This window comes from Pelophylax lessonae, assembly GCF_965119305.1.
Source record: "Pelophylax lessonae genome assembly, chromosome: 1".
Taxonomy (NCBI): Eukaryota; Metazoa; Chordata; class Amphibia; order Anura; family Ranidae; genus Pelophylax; species Pelophylax lessonae.
In genome coordinates this window covers 10,702,348-10,721,969 of record NC_138768.1, presented here as the reverse complement: position 1 = coordinate 10,721,969, position 19,622 = coordinate 10,702,348, and the positions used below count along the sequence as shown (strand labels likewise).

General features: G+C 43.0%; 1 protein-coding gene across 1 annotated transcript in view; it reads right to left on the bottom strand.

Annotated features, from left to right (window-relative positions):
* Positions 1 to 10,700: 10,700 nt before the first annotated feature.
* Positions 10,701 to 19,622, bottom strand: part of LOC309552783 (uncharacterized protein) — a 41,228-nt gene continuing 32,306 nt past the window's right edge. The window contains exons 6-9 of the mRNA XM_082253697.1: positions 18,937 to 19,038; positions 15,284 to 15,385; positions 13,154 to 13,234; positions 10,701 to 11,254 (exon numbers count right to left, since the gene is read on the bottom strand). Of these exons, the coding sequence (XP_082109823.1) occupies positions 10,833 to 11,254; positions 13,154 to 13,234; positions 15,284 to 15,385; positions 18,937 to 19,038 (707 nt within the window). The 3' untranslated portion in view covers positions 10,701 to 10,832. The remainder of the gene's footprint in view (positions 11,255 to 13,153; positions 13,235 to 15,283; positions 15,386 to 18,936; positions 19,039 to 19,622) is intronic.

Genomic DNA, 19,622 nt, shown 5'->3' with positions numbered 1-19,622 from the left:
CTAAAGGAGGTGTGCCAATCGGTGCTTGAAGCAGAACACATGTAATAGGCCGTGATGTCTCCATGAGGGGGTTATGGCTATGCTAAATTGTCTGACTGTTTATCCAGATCCATTATCCAGAATTGTCTGACTGTTTATCCAGATCCATTGATAATGACAATCTGTCACATAGAGACTTCACTACTCCCCACTCTTCAATGTTTCAACGTGTGACGAAACACGTAGGAGGAGCTTGCAGTACGTCACGCCGCTACGGACGGGGGACACGGCGGCCATCTTTCTTGTTGGAAACCCATCCACAGCAGCATACTGACTGTATCCGATGTGCTCTGCATTACTTGACTTCATGTGAATAGGAATTTGTCTGTACAACTTAAATAAACATTTGTGTGAATATATTACACTATGTGGAGGCACTTTCTTTCACATGGTCGGTTAACCCTGAGAGGAACGTTGGAAACATTGAAGAGTGGGGAGTAGTGAAGTCTCTATGTGACAGATTGTCATTATCTATCCATGGCTGTTTGTGATCCCTGTGATAAGAATCATTGATCTCTGGTAAGAGGCTAATTAACCCTCCTTGGTGGCGGTTTTCCTGCACGGGGTCTCGGATATTGATGAGATTTAAGTTCCTTGTTGGGAATTGAACACGCTCTTTGTGGACTTTCTTTCATTATTTTTCTGGATTTATTTTCATATTTAATGTGGACCCAATTGATTTAGCCATTACAAGACGTTAGCGCTACACTATTTTTTTTTTTACACACAGCCATTAATGTCTAAACCACTGGCAACAAAAGTGAGTACACCCCTTTGTGCAAGGAGGAACAGGATGAGCACTGCCAGAACCCTACAAAATGACCTCCAGCAGGTCCCTGGTGTGAATGTCTCTGACCAATCAGAAACAGACTTCATGTGGGTGGCCTGAGGGCCCGACCTCCTCTAGTGGGCCCTGTGCTCACTGCCCGGAACTGTGGAGCTTGATTGGCATTTGCCATTGAACACCAGAATTGGCAGGTCCATCACTGGCACCCTGTGCTTTTCACAGATGAGAGCAGGTTCACCCTGAGCACATGTGACAGACATGAAAGGGTCTGGAGAAACAGTAGAGAATTTTATGCTGCCTTTAACATCGTTCAGCATGACCAGTTTGGTGGTGGTCAGTGATGGTCTGGGGAGGCAAATCCATGGAGGGACGCACAGACCTCTACAGGCTGGACAATGACACCCTGACTGACATTAGGTTTCGGATTTAAATCCTTAGACCCATGGTCCGACACTACGCTGATGCAGTGGGTCCTGGGTTCCTCCTGGTGTATGACAATGCCCGGCCTCATGTGGTGAGAGTATGCAGCCAGTTCCTGGAGGATGAAGGAATTGATACCATTTAATGGCCCCCACGCTTGCCTGACCTAAATCCAATAGAGCACCTCTGGGAGATTATGGTTTGATCTATCCGATGCCACCAGGTTGCACCTCAGTCTGTTCAGGAGCTCAGTGATGCCCTGGTCAGGATCTTGGAGGAAATACCCCAGGACACCATCTGTCATCTCATTAGGAGCATGCCCCGACGTTGTCAGGCATGCATACAAGCATGTGGGGGGGCCATACAAACTACTGAGGACCATTCTGAGTGGCTGCAATGACATTTCACCAAAATGGACTCGCCTGCTGCATCATTTTTTCACTTTGATTTTTGGGGTGTCTTTGAATTCAGCCCTCTGTAGGGTGATAATTTTCATTAAGCAATGTGGCATAATTTCCTTCCTAACACATTACCCAGTCCATACCAGTACAGAGATTAGATAGAATAGAATAGAATAGAATAGATAGATAGAGGGAGAGAGGGAGAGTTGTATAGCTGTGGATGAGATTCATTAAATCTACTTGACAGAATTCTAAAGTTTATTGTAACAGATTTTATACAAGATTTAAATGTTGCATTAGTTACATCTGTGCTACAGACTGCACTTCATTTGTTAGTAACAAAGAAGAATATTGTGTCATTTTAGGTTATTAAACCTAAATGTGATCAAAATCAATACAGTTATTATCATCATTGAATCCGGATACAATATCTAAGAACATTACATTTCACATAAAGATACATTTAAAATAAGGGGAATATATTATGTATTAAAAAAAGACAGAAAGATACATTGTAATCACAGGGTGTCCGGATCCATCAGATACCTACACATGATTGGGTATAGATGTATCCGATCAGGAGAATGGCGCCCACATAGGCCAGGGTGGTGTCATGACACACTTATAACAAAACCCTGAGACTACCACCTATGCATTTCCACAATCATAGATGGATAGGACGCCCCCTGGTGGACGATACAAACTCCTAAAACACTCTGTGCTGCTCTTGACCTACACATACATACATACACACATATATATATATATATATATATATATATATATAATGTTTAACAACTGAACGGAACTTTGGGACACACACCCTTCCAGGAGATGAGGGGTATGTACAGCGGGTGGGCAGACCTCTCCTGGACGCACACAGAACCTCTTCTTCCATACAAACCTGACATCACAAGTCCTCACCCAGCACAGTATCTACATCTAAGAATGCTACAGCTCACAACACATATCCTCATTCTTCTCAGCGATTGTTAGGATGTTTTTTTTACAGGTCACATTAAAAATGTCACCTTGGTATAGATTTAAAGGAGAACTCCAGATGAAGACCAAAGTATTTTTTTTTAACTGTTTAGGACAGCAAAGATCTGCACTTGCAGCAAAAACACAAGTCTGTCTGTGATATGCTGCTGCTTCTGCGAATGGGAAGACTACAAGTCGGATTTGTCACTGCAGAGGGACAAAAAGATCATGGTGGCATGAGTGCCTTGCAGTCCTTTATTTCCTTCCTCCAGCCTCATAACAGAAGGTTCATTATTATCATTATTCAGGATTTCTATAGCGCCATCAGTTTACGCAGCACTTTACAATGTTAGAGGGAGACAATACAGTTACAATACAATAAAATAATACAAGAGGATTAAGAGGGCCCTGCTCAGAAGAGCTTACAATCTAATGTTCTTACCTCCATACAGACCTGGGGCTGGGGGGTAAATAAAGCAGGAGCCTATACACTGCACTCACAATGCCCTGATCATGGTTGCATTGCTCTGCAGGCTTTTTTTAATTGTATTATTGTGGATGCATTTACTGAATTTTAGCAAAAGGTGGACTAGAATCTTTATAGGTGTAGAGATCCTCAGACATGGAAGTTCTAGATAAACAAGAGGCCTTTAGTCTCCAATCCTGGCCAGCTGCCATGTAGGACCTCTCGAACATTTTATATAACAAATCATTCACTTGGGACTTTGAAATACATCTAATAATTACAAGAGACATTAATTTCTCAAGAGACATTCATTTCTGTTATCTTGGAACTTCTTATCAGCCCAACCAACCTCCAGGCCTTCAAAATAACTCATTGTAAAACTGAGACAACAGCCGGTCATACACTATTAGAATCTAATTTGTTCAGCTTGTGTGATGATTTAAAAAAAAAAAAAAAAATCGAACAGATTCTCCCATCCACACTATATAGCGCAGATAGACAGGTCTCCTGCTTCGGCAACTGTATTTTGATAGCTGTCCTCATCAGAAGTCAAAATACCCCAACATCCACTCAGCTGCATCAATTTCCCACCCGGATCGTTAAGAGTTTTCCAGCTAGTGATGTCAGGTGGGAAGCGGCCAACAGGACCACCCATTGAGCGAATTTTGGAGGGTTCATCAGGAACTGGTGTTCTTACCGAAAACTTCCAACTCTCTGAAATCTCCAACCACGTCACTTCTGGTGACTCTCCAGCAGCAACGAATGCAGATTTTGACGACTTGCCTGTTTTCGCAGAACACTGGCAGTGTATACACTATGGTACAAGATTTCATGAGTGGACATTGTTAGTCCGCCTGTTAATAACCAACAACATGGCCGTCTCCAAGGTTAGCAACAGCTTTTTTCCTCCTTACCCGGTGTTCTGTGAAAACAGCCACCTTGTCCAGTATCGTGGTGTATATGCTGCCGGTGTTCTACGAAAACAGCCACCTTGTCCAGTACTGTGGTGTCTACGCTGCTGGTGTTCTACGAAAACAGCCACCTTGTCCAGTACTGTGGTGTCTACGCTGCTGGTGTTCTACGAAAACAGCCACCTTGTCCAGTACCGCCGTGGTGTATACGCTGCCGGTGTTCTACAAAAAACAGCCACCTTGTCCAGTACTGTAGTGTATATGCTGCCGGTCGAAAACAGCCACCTTGTCCAGTACCGTAGTGTATACCCTGCCGGTGTTCTACGAAAACAGCCACCTTGTCCAGTACCGTGGTGTCTACGCTGCCGATGTTCTACGAAAACAGCCACCCTGTCCTGTACTGTAGTGTATACGCTGCTGGTGTTCTGCGAAAACAGGCAAGTCGTCAAAATCTGCAATCACTGCTGCTGGAGAGTCACCGGAAGCGACGCGGTTGGAGATTTTGGTCAGTAGGGAGTTTGGCAGAATACCGGCTAAGCTTCGTTGAGTGTTTGGCCGGCTTTACTGTCTCTATGTTCCACAATAAGACACTCCAAGAATCCCAACATTTATCTGCAAAGTCATTCTAGCAAGTGAAGAACCTGACATTGGCATATAAGCACTAATGTCATCTAATCACTAATCATTATTTGGCATAACATGATTATTTTTCTTTACCATAACGGAGGTTCTAATTCTAAGCGTTCCATTCTCCATCCAAAACGAAAACCAAATCTTCCGCTGAAGTTCTACTGTGGGGAAAATTCTGCTGCTCACATTCCACATTTTGATATAAAAGAGTTTTGATGGTTTATAACCCGACTGGAATTCTCATTTAAATAAGTGACATAAATAAATATCTAGTCTAGTAAATAAAATATCTTACAGAGAACGGGGATCCCTGTCTTCAACATACAGTATATTCCTCACTTCATTGGAGAATTCAACCCAAATGCACTCCTCAAGCTCACGTAGGAAACAGGAAGAAGGAATTGTATGACCCTCACATAGTGTACAGATTACCCGGATTATTATGGATTCCCAGCATGCCGGCATTGCCATAATCTGATCTAATTGGCTCTTGGTTTATTATATTGATACAGTAATACCTTGGATTGAGAGTAACGTGGTTTGAGAGCGTTTTGCAAGACAAGCAAATTTTTTTACAAATTTTAAAATAAACAAGCGATGTCTTGATATACAAGTAGCGTCACGTCACAACAGAGTATAAAAGAGAAGAGGGGGCACTTCTAAGTGTAGCAATTTGGTTACATTTCATGAAGGTTCAACTCACATGGTTGATGATTAACCACTTCTGGGCCAGAAGGATTTGCCCCCTTAATGACCAGGCCATATTTTGCCATTCGGCACTGCGTTACTTTAACGGACAATTGCGCGGTCGCACGATGCTGTACTTAAATAAAATTGATGTCCTTTTTTTCCCACAAATAGAGATTTTTTGGGTGGTATTTGATCACCTGTGCGATTTTTATTTTTTGCACTATAAACTAAAAATAGCGGCAATTCTGAAAAAAGAACAATATTTTTCACATTCTGCTATATAACATTCTCAAAAAAAAAAAAAATGTAAAAATCTAAATTTAACATTTTAGGTCCATTTGTTCTCTGCTACATATTTTTGGGTAAAAAAAAAAAAAAAAAAAATCACAATAAGCGTATGTTGATTGGTTTGCGCAAAAGTTTTCACGTCTACTGACTACGGGAAAGATTTATGTCATTTTTGTTTTTTTTTGTTTTTTTACTAGTAATGGCGGTGATCTACGATTTTTAGCGGGACTGCGACATTTCGCCGGACAGATCAGACACCTGACATTTTTGACACTTTGGGGGGGACCAGTGACATTACTACAGTAATCAGTGCTAAAAATATGCACTGTTACTGTAATAATGACACTGGCAGGGAAGGAGTTAACATTGTGGCTGATCAAGGGGTTAAATGTGAGCCTAGGGGAGTGTTTCTAACGGTGGGGGGCGTGGCTTGTGAAATGACCATAGAGACATGTGATCCTATATAGAAGGAGCTCTGTGATCATTCCAGGGAGAAGAATGGTCAGATGTGTTTACAACATCCGACCGTTCTTCTCTCTCGGCAGGGATCGATCGCGGGTGTCAGGTGACAATCAGAGCCGCCTGCCCACTGCATCAGCTTCCCCGCTGCCAAGTGGGGGCAGAAGAATTCCGTCAGCGGCACGCGCTCACCCCCTAGCTGCCTGCTCGCGACCAACCTAGACCTACGTCGATTTGCGCAGCAGAACCACATTGCCGCAGTAAAAAGGCGGCGGCCGGTCGGGAACCGGTTAAAAGAGGCTCATCTAAGTATGCACCCATCGGGGGTAAAGCTGTCCCCATAGACCGTCCTCCACACCATGGGTTCCTGCACAGAAGTCTATTGAAAAATCGCCCCCAAAGTCGCCAAAATTAGTGCAGGAAGTACTTTTGGGAATTGGCGCGGCGCGGCAAAGTCGCGCCGATTCAGACAGTGCCATAGTCAAATTGCCCCAATGTGAACAGGGGCTAAATCCTGAAAGCCAATTGGCTACCATGCAACGCTGCACACGATCCTGTGTGCACTAGTTTTAGTAAATCTCCCTCTATATGTCAGGGATAAAGGATACAGAGATCATTAATCATATCCCCCCTATCACAACGTCCTTAAAGTGGAACCTTTTGTACGTTGCATAAAAGTTCCTGACATCACAATATACACATTAACCGTATGCCAGTGGCGGCCCGTCCATTGGGGGCACAAGGGCGCAGCTCCCCCATCCATGCGTTCAGCCCCCTAATCTACATGCAGGGCGCCGGACGCATGGATTCCAGTGGGGGTTTTTTTTTTTTTTTTGTTTTGAAGCATGTGAATAGAGCCAGAGGCTATAATAGTCTTCAAAAAAGGGTGGGCTCAGGGGGTGGAGCACTGTGCCCTGAGCCCACCCAGTTGTATGACAATAGCAAATGAATATGCATAGCCATTCATCCAGGGAACCCACTTGTACAATTATTCTGTGCCAACCGGGCACAAATGAATGTTCTTTAGGTTATTTTCTCTCCAAAACTCCAGAATAAATGTTGTGTTATTATGGGCATTGTGACCACTAGATTAGAGAAGCAATAGAAATACATAGGTCTTTGTAACAAGAGATACTATGTAATGATTCTAGAAAACGCTAGAGGGAATAAGAAAATATATGTATCCAATTTGTTTTTTGGGCACAAGAAATACATAGGTCTTTGTAACAAGAGAGAATATGTAACAACTCTAAAGATCACTAGAAGGAATTAGAAAAATATACGTATCCAATTTGTTTTTTGGGCACAAGAAATACACAGGTTTTTTTTAACAAGAGATACTATGTAAGGTTTCTAGAGAATGCTAGAGGGAAACAGAAAATAAAATGTATTCAATTTGTTTATTGGGCAAGGGAATTACATAGGTCTTTGTAACAAGAGATACTATGTAAATGAGTCTAGAGAACGCTAGAGGGAATTAGAAAATAAATGTATCTAGTTTGTTTTTGGGCACAAGAAATAAACAGGTCTTTGTAACAAGAGATACTATGTAACGATTCTAGAGAACGCTAGAGGGAACTAGAAAATAAATGTAACCAATTTGTTTTTTGGGCTTAAAAATACAGCGGTCTTTGTAACAAGAGAGAAGATGTATTGATTCTAGAGAACGCTAGAGGGAAACAGAAAATAAAATGTATTCAATTTGTTTTTTGGGCACAAGAATTACATAGGTCTTTGTAACAAGAGATACTATGTAATGACTCTAAAGAACGCTAGAGGGAATTAGAAAATAAATGTATCTAGTTTGTTTTTGGGCACAAGAATTACATAGGTCTTTGTAACAAGAGATACTATGTAATGACTCTAAAGAACGCTAGAGGGAATTAGAAAATAAATGTATCTAGTTTGTTTTTGGGCACAAGAAATACATAGGTCTTTGTAAGAAGAGATACTATGTAATGTTTCTAGAGAACGTTAGAGGGATAAAGAACATAAAATGTATTCAATTTGTTTTTTGGGCTTAAGAAATAAATAGGTCTTTGTAACGACTCTAGAGAACGCTAGCGGGAATTAGAAAATAAGTGTACCCAATTTGTTTTTTGGGCACAAGAAATACACAGGTCTTTGTAACAAGAGATACAATGAAACAATTCTAGAGAACGCTAGAGGGAATTAGAAAAATATACGTATCCAATTTGTTTTTTGGGCACAAGAATTACATAGGTCTTTGTAACAAGAGATACTATGTAATGATTCTAGAGAATGCTAGTGGGAAATAGAAAATAAAAATGTAACCAATTTGTTTTTTGGGCTTAAGAAATAAATAGGTCTTTGTAACGATTCTAGAGAACGCTAGAGGGAATTAGAAAATAAACGTACCCAATTTGTCTTTTGGGCACGAGAAATCCACAGGTCTTTGTAACAAGAGATACAATGTAACAATTTTAGAGAACGCTAAAGCGAATTAAAGAATAAATGTAACTCGTTTCTTGTGCACAGAATAAATGGACATGCAAATTCACAGGATGAATGACTATGCCATTTTTTTTTTTTTAATAAATGGACCCCATACTGTCTGACTCAATACTCAATACCCATAACGGAAGTCTGTTCTATGTATCAAGTACTCTTTCAGTACAATAATAATTTATGGTTAATTTTGAACATTCCTCCTGCTAGTTTGAGGTCATGTTCCCATTTTCTTGACTTCTAGCAGTGTACTCTTTCTTGTAGTTCCTGTGAAATCCAGGAGATAGTTTTCCCCTTTATACTATCAAAATATCACTTTTATTGGACAGCATATAAATATTGAGAAAAACATAAATACAAGTAAAATAAATGTAGCACCCTCCTAGTAGGTGCTAGGTGAAGCATAGTTATGGCCCTGTTCTGCTTATCAGGAGGGTCTGATCTGTTAGTTTAGCCTGTCACATTTCCAGGTGTGATTCACTGGGTCTGAGGGAGTGTCTCCACTGCGGCCAATGAGGGAGCTCATTGGACAGTGGAGGAAACCTAGCCAGTGGCACACTCTGTTTTATGTCAGTTCCAGTGGGAAGGCATTCTTGCAATGCATTCTGGGATTGCACATAAATAGGAAGGGAGTGTCTTTTGGCGGGAGCATCAGTCTCAGGTGGAGGTGGACGGCTATCTCTCTTCCTGCTGGAGTGAGGAAGGTGGTCCAGGCAGTCGGCCTAGGGGAGATAAATTGAGTCCAGACTGGGGAGACCGCTCCAGGTGGGATAGGTATCAGGTGCTGGTCGGATCCGTAATCCAAAGCCGTATGAAACCAGAAGAGATGACCGCACTCCAATGTAAATCAAACTGGAGTATGTTTATTCCACATCAAAAAATAGGCCCTTGGTAATGAGTAAGCGACATCTCTAGTCGTGAAACGCGTCTACCTCTTTTGTCCTGCACTCACATTGTGATGTTTTAAAGCTTTGCCTATTTTTTGATGTGGAATAAACATACTCCAGTTTGATTTACATCGAAGTGCGGTCATCTCTTCTTATTTCAGTCGGCCTAGGGGCCAGAGGTTGGGCTGGGTTGCAGAGGATCCATGGTGTGCTGACCAAGTGGAGCTGCTCGGTAGAGATATTCTGGGAAAAACAGTGTCGTGAGTACTTAAGATCTGCCCAGGGGTCCGCCTAGGAGAGGGGACCACTCCAGAGAGGTCAAGGGGGATCCAGGAGCCAGCTAACCAGGAGAGTACAGTAAAGGGGGTGCCAAGTATTAAAGCCCTGAAGTTTGGGGATTAAAGGGGGGCGCCAGGAAGGGCCCTGAAGTGTTCAGCAATACAGATTGCACTACAAGTCAGCTACCCTAGGAAGGAGTACCTCAGGGGTCTCAAAGGACTGTTCCACAGTCAGAGGTGATGTCATAGTAAGTGGCCTAGCCGTAACCAGCGTCAGACAGCGTTAATCAGCGTCAGTAAGCATTAACCAGCATCAAGCAGTATTCTCTATACAGTCCCTGCCTATTTGTGCATAGTTCAGTTGTTGGAGTATCCCACTCAGGGCTGTCTTTAACACAGGGCAAAAGGGGCAGCTGCCCCGGGTCTAGTCATTGTTGTGGGGCCCAAAGCAGCTGCCCCTTGAGCCCCCAAATAGTTGATAAGTGGATTCAAGAGGGCCCAAGAAAATTTTTGCCCAGGGTCCAATCAAGAATAAAGGCGGCCCTGATCCCACTGATCCCTTCTCCTATCCAAGTTCTCAAATAAACCCTAAAAACCCAAAGAAACTGGACTGGTTCTTGTCTGAGGTATTCACACTTGGGAAACAGGTTTAAAAGGTACTACTGTTGCTAGCGGTAACCCAGGGGGACCCACTCTCAGCAGCTCCCTTGGGAGTAGTGCTACATAAAAAAAAAAACTAAATTGAATATCACATGTATTCACCATATACAGTTTTTTTTTATGAGATTGGACCTTAAACCTGTCATAATTACCAACCAGATGGCAGTGCCGAAACATGCTGTACCATTACTGTAAATGCAAGAAAAAGTTGGAATTGCATTGTGCGTTCCATAACCATAATAGCTGCTGTATCTGTACATAGGTACGGGTTCATACATAAACCAGAATGATGCAACAAATACATCAATTCATTGTACATACAGTATTTCCTTTTCCTGTTTCTACTTTTCCTCACCAGGTTCATCTCGTCCTGGTGTCTCTGCACGGCTACAGAGTAGATATATTTCCCGGGAAAGGTTCGTAATTCTTCCACTTGACCTGAAAAAAAAACCTCACTCAATCTTCATTAACCATTCGATACTGGACCCTTGTCAACCACCACCTCCATCTCAATAGTCAGTGAGCATTGTCTTGCTCCCACGTGAGTGTTATATGGGACCTTTTCAGACACTTTTGGTTGACCATCCTTGAGCTTAGGAATCACTTGGCCTTCTGGGTCTCCCTCATTGAAGGCTGCACTTTGCATTGGAGTTTCTTGATCAACATTTGGATTTCCTATGATACCAGGAGGAACAGGTCCTTGACAATTTGGGTTCCTGTTGTCCTCTGGTCGTCTTAGGTCACCATTGTTCTCTGGTCGTCCTAGATCGGCATTGATTTCTCGTGGTCCTATATCATCGTTCGGTACATTTACTAGATGTTGAGATTCTGGCTGATCTTTCTTTTGGATGTACAATTTTCTTGTAGCCTTGACTTTGGGTTTTATACCTACAGGCAGAAACAACGGGTTAAAAATTATTTTACTTGCTTCATGCCAGCTTATGATGGCCCATACAGGCTTCCAACAATAATAATTTTTTTGGGCTGACCTCTCCATATAGGAATAATTGATCTATATGATCAATATGCCACACACAGGGAAGTGGACGATCGATGCTTAAGATTTGATCATAAGTTATGATCAAAAGTTTTCTCTATTTATATAATGTAATCTCATAACATGATCAATCGAAATACAAATCGTATTCATGAATAGGGATGATTGAACTTTTGAAAAGTTTGGTTCGACCAGAACACCTGAACTTCCCGAAATCAATGGGACCCGAACCTCTGGAATCAAAAAACACCATTTTGAAGCCCTAAAACCCAATAAATGCCCCTAAAATGTGCCTAGGGTTCTGGATCATGCCACAGGGACTATTTATCACGCAAAAAAAAAGTTCTTAAAAATTGTCGTTTTTTAATAGAGAGCCAATTATTGAAAGCGAAAAAACGCCCAATAAACGCCTGAAACAAAAATGCCCAGGTGTGAAAGGAGCGGAACCCCATCCCTGCGCTACTGAAATTCTAAGAAAAATGATCTTTTGTTTCTGGTTCTGGACATGCTAGAGAGCTGAAACTTCACAGGTACACTTTTTAGACCCCCCCCCCCCAGACACTGAATCCAAAGAAATCTCTTTTTTTTTCAATAATTTTAATGTTGAAAAATAGTCCCTGGGGCATGACCCAGAGCCCTAGGCACTTTTTAGGGGCATTTATTGAGTTTTAGGGCTTCAAAATGGTGTTTTTTTATTCCATATATATATATATATATATATATATATATATACACACACACACACACACACACATAGATATATACATATACACACACACACACACACACATTACGGTCACCCTGACATGGAAGAGTTCGGTCACCCTGACATGGCAGAGTCAGTTCACCCTAAACTACACTACGGTCACCCTGACACCAAAACTTTCCCTACAGAAACTAGATTATTGAATCCAACTATAGTGGTATATAGTACCCTAACTACACTGCATATCCCTTTCCTCACACTAATAATTACAAAATGACACTGGAGCAGCAGGAGTAACACAAATGCTTCCACTCTATTCCACAGCCTCTGTATTACAGTGCTAGAGATTTGGCGGGGCTGTGTTATATACTGGGGGGCGTATTCACTCCTGATTGGCCTCTGGACCCCCTAGTCACTCCAATCTGCTTTTACTGATGTTTCTGGGCCAATCACGGGCTTTTAGTTCATGTCCCATTGCATTTTGGGCGGTTCTGGTGGCCGAATTTCCGAACTTTTACCGCAAAAAGTTCAGAATTCGGCCGATGGTCGACCCGAACCGTTCGATCATCCCTATTCATGAACAAAGAATCCCATCTCTGAAGATCTACGCAAAACAATCAATTTTCCTACATGGCTGATAGACTCATTTTGATCAAAACTGATCAGAATGGAAGTTGTGTCGATTGATTATTTAGCGTTTGAAATCGCACATTGTCTGGATAATAAAATTGAATGGAACTTTATTTTACGCTTTAATAAATTTTATAATACGCTTTAATTTTTCAGCACATACACAGACATTGCATGCAGGATCCTCACACTAACATGCTTCACCTATACTGGGACTTGGGCAGCCCATAGATGATTAGGTTTTCTTTCCTTCATCCAAGGGATTGGGAACTTAGATTGTAAGTTCCTCATGGGCGGGAACTAATGTCTATGTACATTATATGTGACAAACTACATAATTTGTTGATGCTCTGTATTTATATTTGCATGTAGATAAGTCTGCTGTTAGAGCTTGTTTTGCCCATCAAAGATTATCTTTAATTCCATATTTATTCACTGATAAACATTCACTTACATAAGTAGCAGATGAAAATCAGCGCACAGACAGCAGGTATAACAACCAGGGATATGTCCGTCATTCCACAGGGAGGGCGGTCTGTAAAATACATGTGACACTGAGATAACACATCTGTTATATTTCAAATGATGCGACAATTACAAATTTATGACATCGCTCTTCAGACATCCAGATCACTCCCAGGTTCTTCAATTCCCAATAAATGTGTACATTATATTTCAAAGACATTTTATTAATTGATAGATTAATGTGTTTCCCCGAAAATTCTATAAATTTTGGCTACAAAAAAAACACACTAGGGCTTATTTTCAGGGGAGGCCTCATTTATTTACGGCATGTACAATAATCTACATTTATTCAAAATATCCTGACCCTTTAAAGCATGAGAAACAGCACAGTGCTTGTGCCGTGTCATTTACCCCTTTATAAAAAACCTGAAATAAAAAACAATAAAATGTTTTTAAAAAAGGTCCTGTGTCCCCAGTCTTCTCTCCCCCCTCTCAGCTCAGGGGTCATCATTAGGACTCCTTTAATCCCAAAAATAAGCCCTAGTTAAAGTTGTTGTAAAAATATATATTCTGTTTTGTAAAAAGATTTGATAATGTGCAGTGTGTCTCCTTTTCTAATTTTAGTGTGGAAAATTCCTTATTTACAGCGCCGCTAGGCGTTCACGTGATCCACTGGAGCTCTTCTTCCCCGCTTCGAATACTGCAGAGAAAGGGGCAGAGATGAGCCCCGCTCCAAGCACTGCAGAGGGAGGGGCTGAGATCCCCTGCTGACATCAGCCTGCTCCGAGCACTGCGGGGGGGCTAAGATTCCTCGCTGACGTCAGCCCCGCACAGAGCACTGCAGAGGGAGGGGCCAAGATCACCCACTGACGTTAGCCCCGCTCCGAGCACTACAGAGGGAGGGGCTAAGATCCCCCGCTGACACCAGCCCTGCTCCGAGCACTGCAGATGGAGGGGCTAAGTTCCCCCGCTGACGTCAGCCCCGCACCGAGCACTGCAGAGGGAGAGGCGGAGATCCCCCGCTGACGCCAGCCCTGCTCCGAGCACTGCAGAGGGAGAGGCAGAGATCCCCCGCTGACACCAGCCCTGCTCCGAGAACTGCAGATGGAGGGGCAGAGATCACCCGCTGATGTCAGCCCGCTCTGAGCACTGCTGAGGGAGAGGCGGAGATCCCCCGCTGACACCAGCCCTGCTCCGAGCACTGCAGATGGAGGGGCAGAGATCACCCGCTGACGCCAGCCCCGCTCCGAGCACTGCAGATGGAGGGGCAGAGATCACCCGCTGACGCCAGCCCCGCTCCAAGAACTGCAGAGGGAGAGGCGGAGATCCCCCGCTGACGCCAGCCCTGCTCTGAGAACTGCAGATGGAGGGGCAGAGATCCCCTCACTCTCTTACCCCCTCCCTCTCTCTTTACCCCCCTACCTCTCTCTCTCCTACCTCCCTCCCTCTCTCCACCCCCTCCCTCCCGCTCTCCACCCCCTCCCTCCCGCTCTCCACCCCCTCCCTCCCGCTCTCCACCCCCTCTCTATCTACCCAATCTCTCCAGCCCCCATCTTTCTCTTTCCAGCCCCTCCTCTCTCCACCCCCCTTTCTCTCTCAAACCCCCCTCTCTCTCTCTCTCCATTCCCCCCCCCCCTCTCTCTCCAGTTGAGTTGAGGGTAGCACTGTGGCAGGCTAGCGGGTTTGGGGGGGGTTACTACCCCACAGTCCACCAAAGACCCAGCATAACAAGCAGAGACCCCACATAGCAATCAGAGAAGGGAGGAGGGGACAAATTTAGAAGGTGGGGGGCAGATTTCAGTCTTTCCTAGGACAGCAAAAAACAAAATACAAATCTGCACACCACGTGTTAGGCTGCAATGGTCAATGCAGTAGTAAACGAATTGACAAGGCAACAAGCCTTGTTCTCTATTGTGTCAGTTCACACCACATTGTCAGCGTGAAACACGTCAACCTTTCCATGGTCTGGGTCGTGGTCCCGGTGGCAGTTTTATACAGGTTTCAATAAATCTTTTGGACCGCCAGGGAACTGCAGCCAATTTCTTTCCCGCATCATCAACCCCAACAGAGATAAAGCTCAATAAAAAGGTATGATACACCAGAATCCTTTTCTACTCACAGCGTATGAAGATGATCACCAAAATAGCAATGCAGAATGCCGGAATGACAATCATATTGGAGAAGATCATGGCATTGTCTACAGCAGAAGATAATCTTACACCTGAAAAATGATCAAAAAAACAAGGACAAAGATATTATTAATAGGGAATGAATGGTTGTTTTCTACATCACTTGGACCATTGTTATGGTCAGGGCTAAAAGGGGAGCAGCAGACAATTAATCCGATGCTGCTGTCATCCAAAAAAAAAAAAAAGTCTAAATAGCAGGTTCCAGTAAAAGATGATGAATTATACTTATTATTCCAGTGTGTTTCCTCTCTTCTCTCTACTGAAGCATTGCAGTGTCCATTGGACTATTTAGTATAAAGGAAAAGGAATTGGCAGCACTCCAGGTACCTTGTCACGATTGTCATATTTGGATGTCCAGTCAATAAACCTGGATTTTGACTCAACCTGGAGTGCTGCCAATTCCTTTATCAAGTTTTCACAGGGGCGAGCCAGGGCATGCACCGGTGTGAGTCATCAGGCAATTACACAACCTTGAGCAGTTAGTTCTTGTCTCTTCAGACTATTTAGTATCACTCTCGGGATTGTTGGATCCTTGTGTCCCTTCTGGATTTTATCCTCCAACCCCCTACATCTCTTCAGCACACAGCAGAGGCGTAACTAGAACCTTCAGGGCCCCAGTGCAAGAAACCAAGAAGGGCCCCCTGGACCCCCTCCCCTTCAAGCCTGGGGCTCTTCCCACTGATCCTGGGGCCCGTTACTCCCGCAGCGGGACCCTTTCACAAGTTATGCAGTGGGCCCCCTTCCTGCCATCTTGGGGCCTCCCCAGGGTGGTGGAATGCCAGGGCCCGGTCGCAAGTGTGACCTTTGCGATCCTGGAAGTTCACCCACTGGTGTCAGTAGTTTTTATTTTTTGGTATTTTAATTGTATTATTTTTTATCATTTTATTTTATTTTTTTACAATGTGACTGACTATGACTCTGTCCATTCAGAAAAGGAAGGAGCTGGTAAATTACATATTTAACGACCCCTTCCTGGTTCTCTATTGTGACACATCCCCTGCAGCAGCTGGGCAGGAGAGGGAAGGGAGCACAGTGGGGAGGGGGCAGCACAGTAGAGGGGGGGGGGGGGACCAGGGGAGCACACAGGGGCACAGAGACAGCAGAACACAAGTGAACTGGATAGGAGGAGTGGCGGGGGCAGCATACAGAGGAACCAATCTCCTCCATTTTCCTCCTGCAGCTACAGGAGGAAAAAGGAGGACAGTGATTTCTCTACATGCTGCCCCCACCGCCCCTCCTATCCAGGTGTACACAGGAGCCGCACATGCCTCCTGGAACATGGAGCCCAGTTACAATTGCAACCCCTGTAGTTACACCCCTGGCACACAGTTGTGAAGTAGGGGATGGAGGATGGAACCTTGGCATGGAAGGAGATACAAGAATCTGACACTCCAGGAAGTGTTGAATGCTGAAGAGTCTGACAGAGGCTACTACAAAAATAGAAGACATGGACCACTGGAGAGGTGAGTTTAATACAAAATCTTTTGCATAGATATTCTATTTAGTTGTAGGCAATTGATCCTTCTTGCCATTCAGTAATTTCCTGCCTGTTAAAAGTACGAGCAAACAGCCTACTGAGAGTCTGCAGGATTCTGGCCTTGCACCCGCGATCTGCTGATTACAGTATAAAAAAAAGAATTTTTGTACATCTGTTAGCCCATAATAACAAACCAGGGACTTTTTTTATTTATTTAAAATAGTGTACCAAACAGAAACCGTACATGTTCTTCCATAAAAAATTTAGGAAATTAGCCATTCTTTCCACTGTCCACCAATGTAAGGAACATTCTTCCCACTGACCACCAATGTAAGGGACATTCTTTCCACTGTCCACCAATGTAAGGAACATTCTTCCCACTGACCACCAATGTAAGGAACATTCTTTCCACTGTCCACCAATGTAAGGAACATTCTTCCCACTGACCACCAATGTAAGGGATATTCTTCCCACTGACCACCAATGTAAGGGATATTCTTCCCACTGATTACCAATGTAATGAGCATTCTTCCCACTGACCACCAATGTAAGGGACATTCTTCCCACTGACCACCAATGTAAGGAACATTCTTCCCACTGACCACCAATGTAAGGAACATTCTTCCCACTGACCACCAATGTAAGGAACATTCTTCCCACTGACCACCAATGTAAGGAACATTCTTCCCACTGACCACCAATGTAAGGAGACATTCTTCCCACTGACCGCCAATGTAAGGGACATTCTTCCCACTGACCGCCAATGTAAGGGACATTCTTCCCACTGGCCGCCAATGTAAGGGACATTCTTCCCACTGACCACCAATTTAAGGAACATTTCAAGGTTTCCTTATACTAAAAAGGTTAAGAAAAGTTGATTTACATAAAAAATTTCAACATGCTTTATAAAAAAGGTAGACTTTTTTTTTTTGTTTATTTATTTTTTTTTTACGTTTAAATATTGTTACTTTGTAGGATACAAGGTAAATTCCAAGATCAGTGAAAATTTGCCTTTGTACTACTGCGGCGGTCAGCCCCCTCTGGGCAAAGTGACGTATCGGTACGTCACTCGCCCGCCCCCGCTCGTTCACTGCCATCCACGCGCGAGTGACCGGCGGCTCCGATGTCCGTCGGTCACTCGCGATCTCCCGCTGGAGAGGGTGAAAGGCAGGCGGCTGATGTAAACAAAGCCGTTTGTCATTCCCCCTGGTGTAACTGCAGAGATCATACGATCCTGCTATGTAGGATCGTATGTCTCTGTGGTTACATCACAAGCCACGCCCCTTTAGAGTTAGAAGCACGCCCCTAGGGACACATTTAACCCCTGCATCTCTAATAAAGTTAATCTCTTCCCTGCCAGTGTCATTTTTACAGTAACAGTGCATATGTATAGCACTGATTACTGTAGTAATGTCACTGGTACCCCCAAAAGTGTCAAAAATGTCAGTCAAATGTCTGTCCACCGCAAGAAAAAAAAAAAAAAATTGCAGATCGCCGCCATTACTAGTTAAAAAAAAAACAATAAAAATGACATAAATCTTTCCCGTAGTTAGTAAACGCAATAACTTCTGCGCAAACCAATCAAAATACGCTTATTGCATTTTTTTTCACTAAACATATGTAGCAGAAAACAAATTGGCCAAAAAGGTTAAAAAATTTTGATTTTTACAGGTTTTTTTGGGAGAATTTCATATAAAAAAAATGTGAAAAATATTGTTATTTTTGCAAAATTTACGCTCTTTTTGCTTATAGCGCAAAAAGAAAAAAATCGCACAGGTGATCAAATACCATCAAAAGAAAGCTCTGTTTGTGGGAAAAAAAGGACGTCAATTTAATTTAGGTACAGCGTCGCACGACCGTGCAATTGTCCGTTAAAATCACGCAGTGCCGAATCGCAAAATAGGCCCTGGTCTTTGAGCAGCCAAATCCTCCGGGGCTAAAGTGGTTAACCAACGTATACTGACACTGCTACATTTACCGGCCTGAGCATCAAATGATCAATAATTTCGGGTCACAACAAAACATGCAAATTCCTCTGTATGGATTATTGCTCCTTTAAGTCATAATCTTACAGAACACAAAAGGAAAATGCTGCACAATACTCACTTGTTTCTCTAGATCTGTTTACGAAGAAGAATATCCAGTAGATTACTCTACAGAGCAGAAAACATCCTGGCACAACGCACCACCACACCGGGATAATCTGTCCTGAAACACACAACAATATAAAGAGAATGACTATTAAGTAGTAAGAAGGACAAAAGGAAAAAAAGGGGAGGGAAAGGGATGTGAAAATAATGGAAAGAAAGGGAAAATGGGACTTTAAATGAAACTCGTGCCATTGAGTCTCCATCCCTAGTTATATGAAAAAATATGGGAACACATCGTGTTCAAGAATTGTGGGACTTTGCATGAGGTGTAACCAGTGTGGACATAATGATAACAATATCACATATACATCTGCTGGTAAGCATATAGAAGCATAGGGTTGATCATTATGTGTTTATTAACATGTACATGGCAGATAACATTAAGTATAATAAATACATGACAGGTAAAAAGGGGACATAAACACAGTATATATAACATGCTAAAACCATAAAATTGTTAAAGAAAAATAACGGGATAAACCAGAAGTTCTAGGGTATCCATAAATATTGATATTAGGATGCATGTTGAATATGACAGAAAAAGTTTGGAATGGCCACCATAGCTCGACGCGTTTCGTGAATATAGTTTCACTTCATCAGGAGCAGGCGCATTTCTATTGGTTGTCAATGAGACTGAGGATC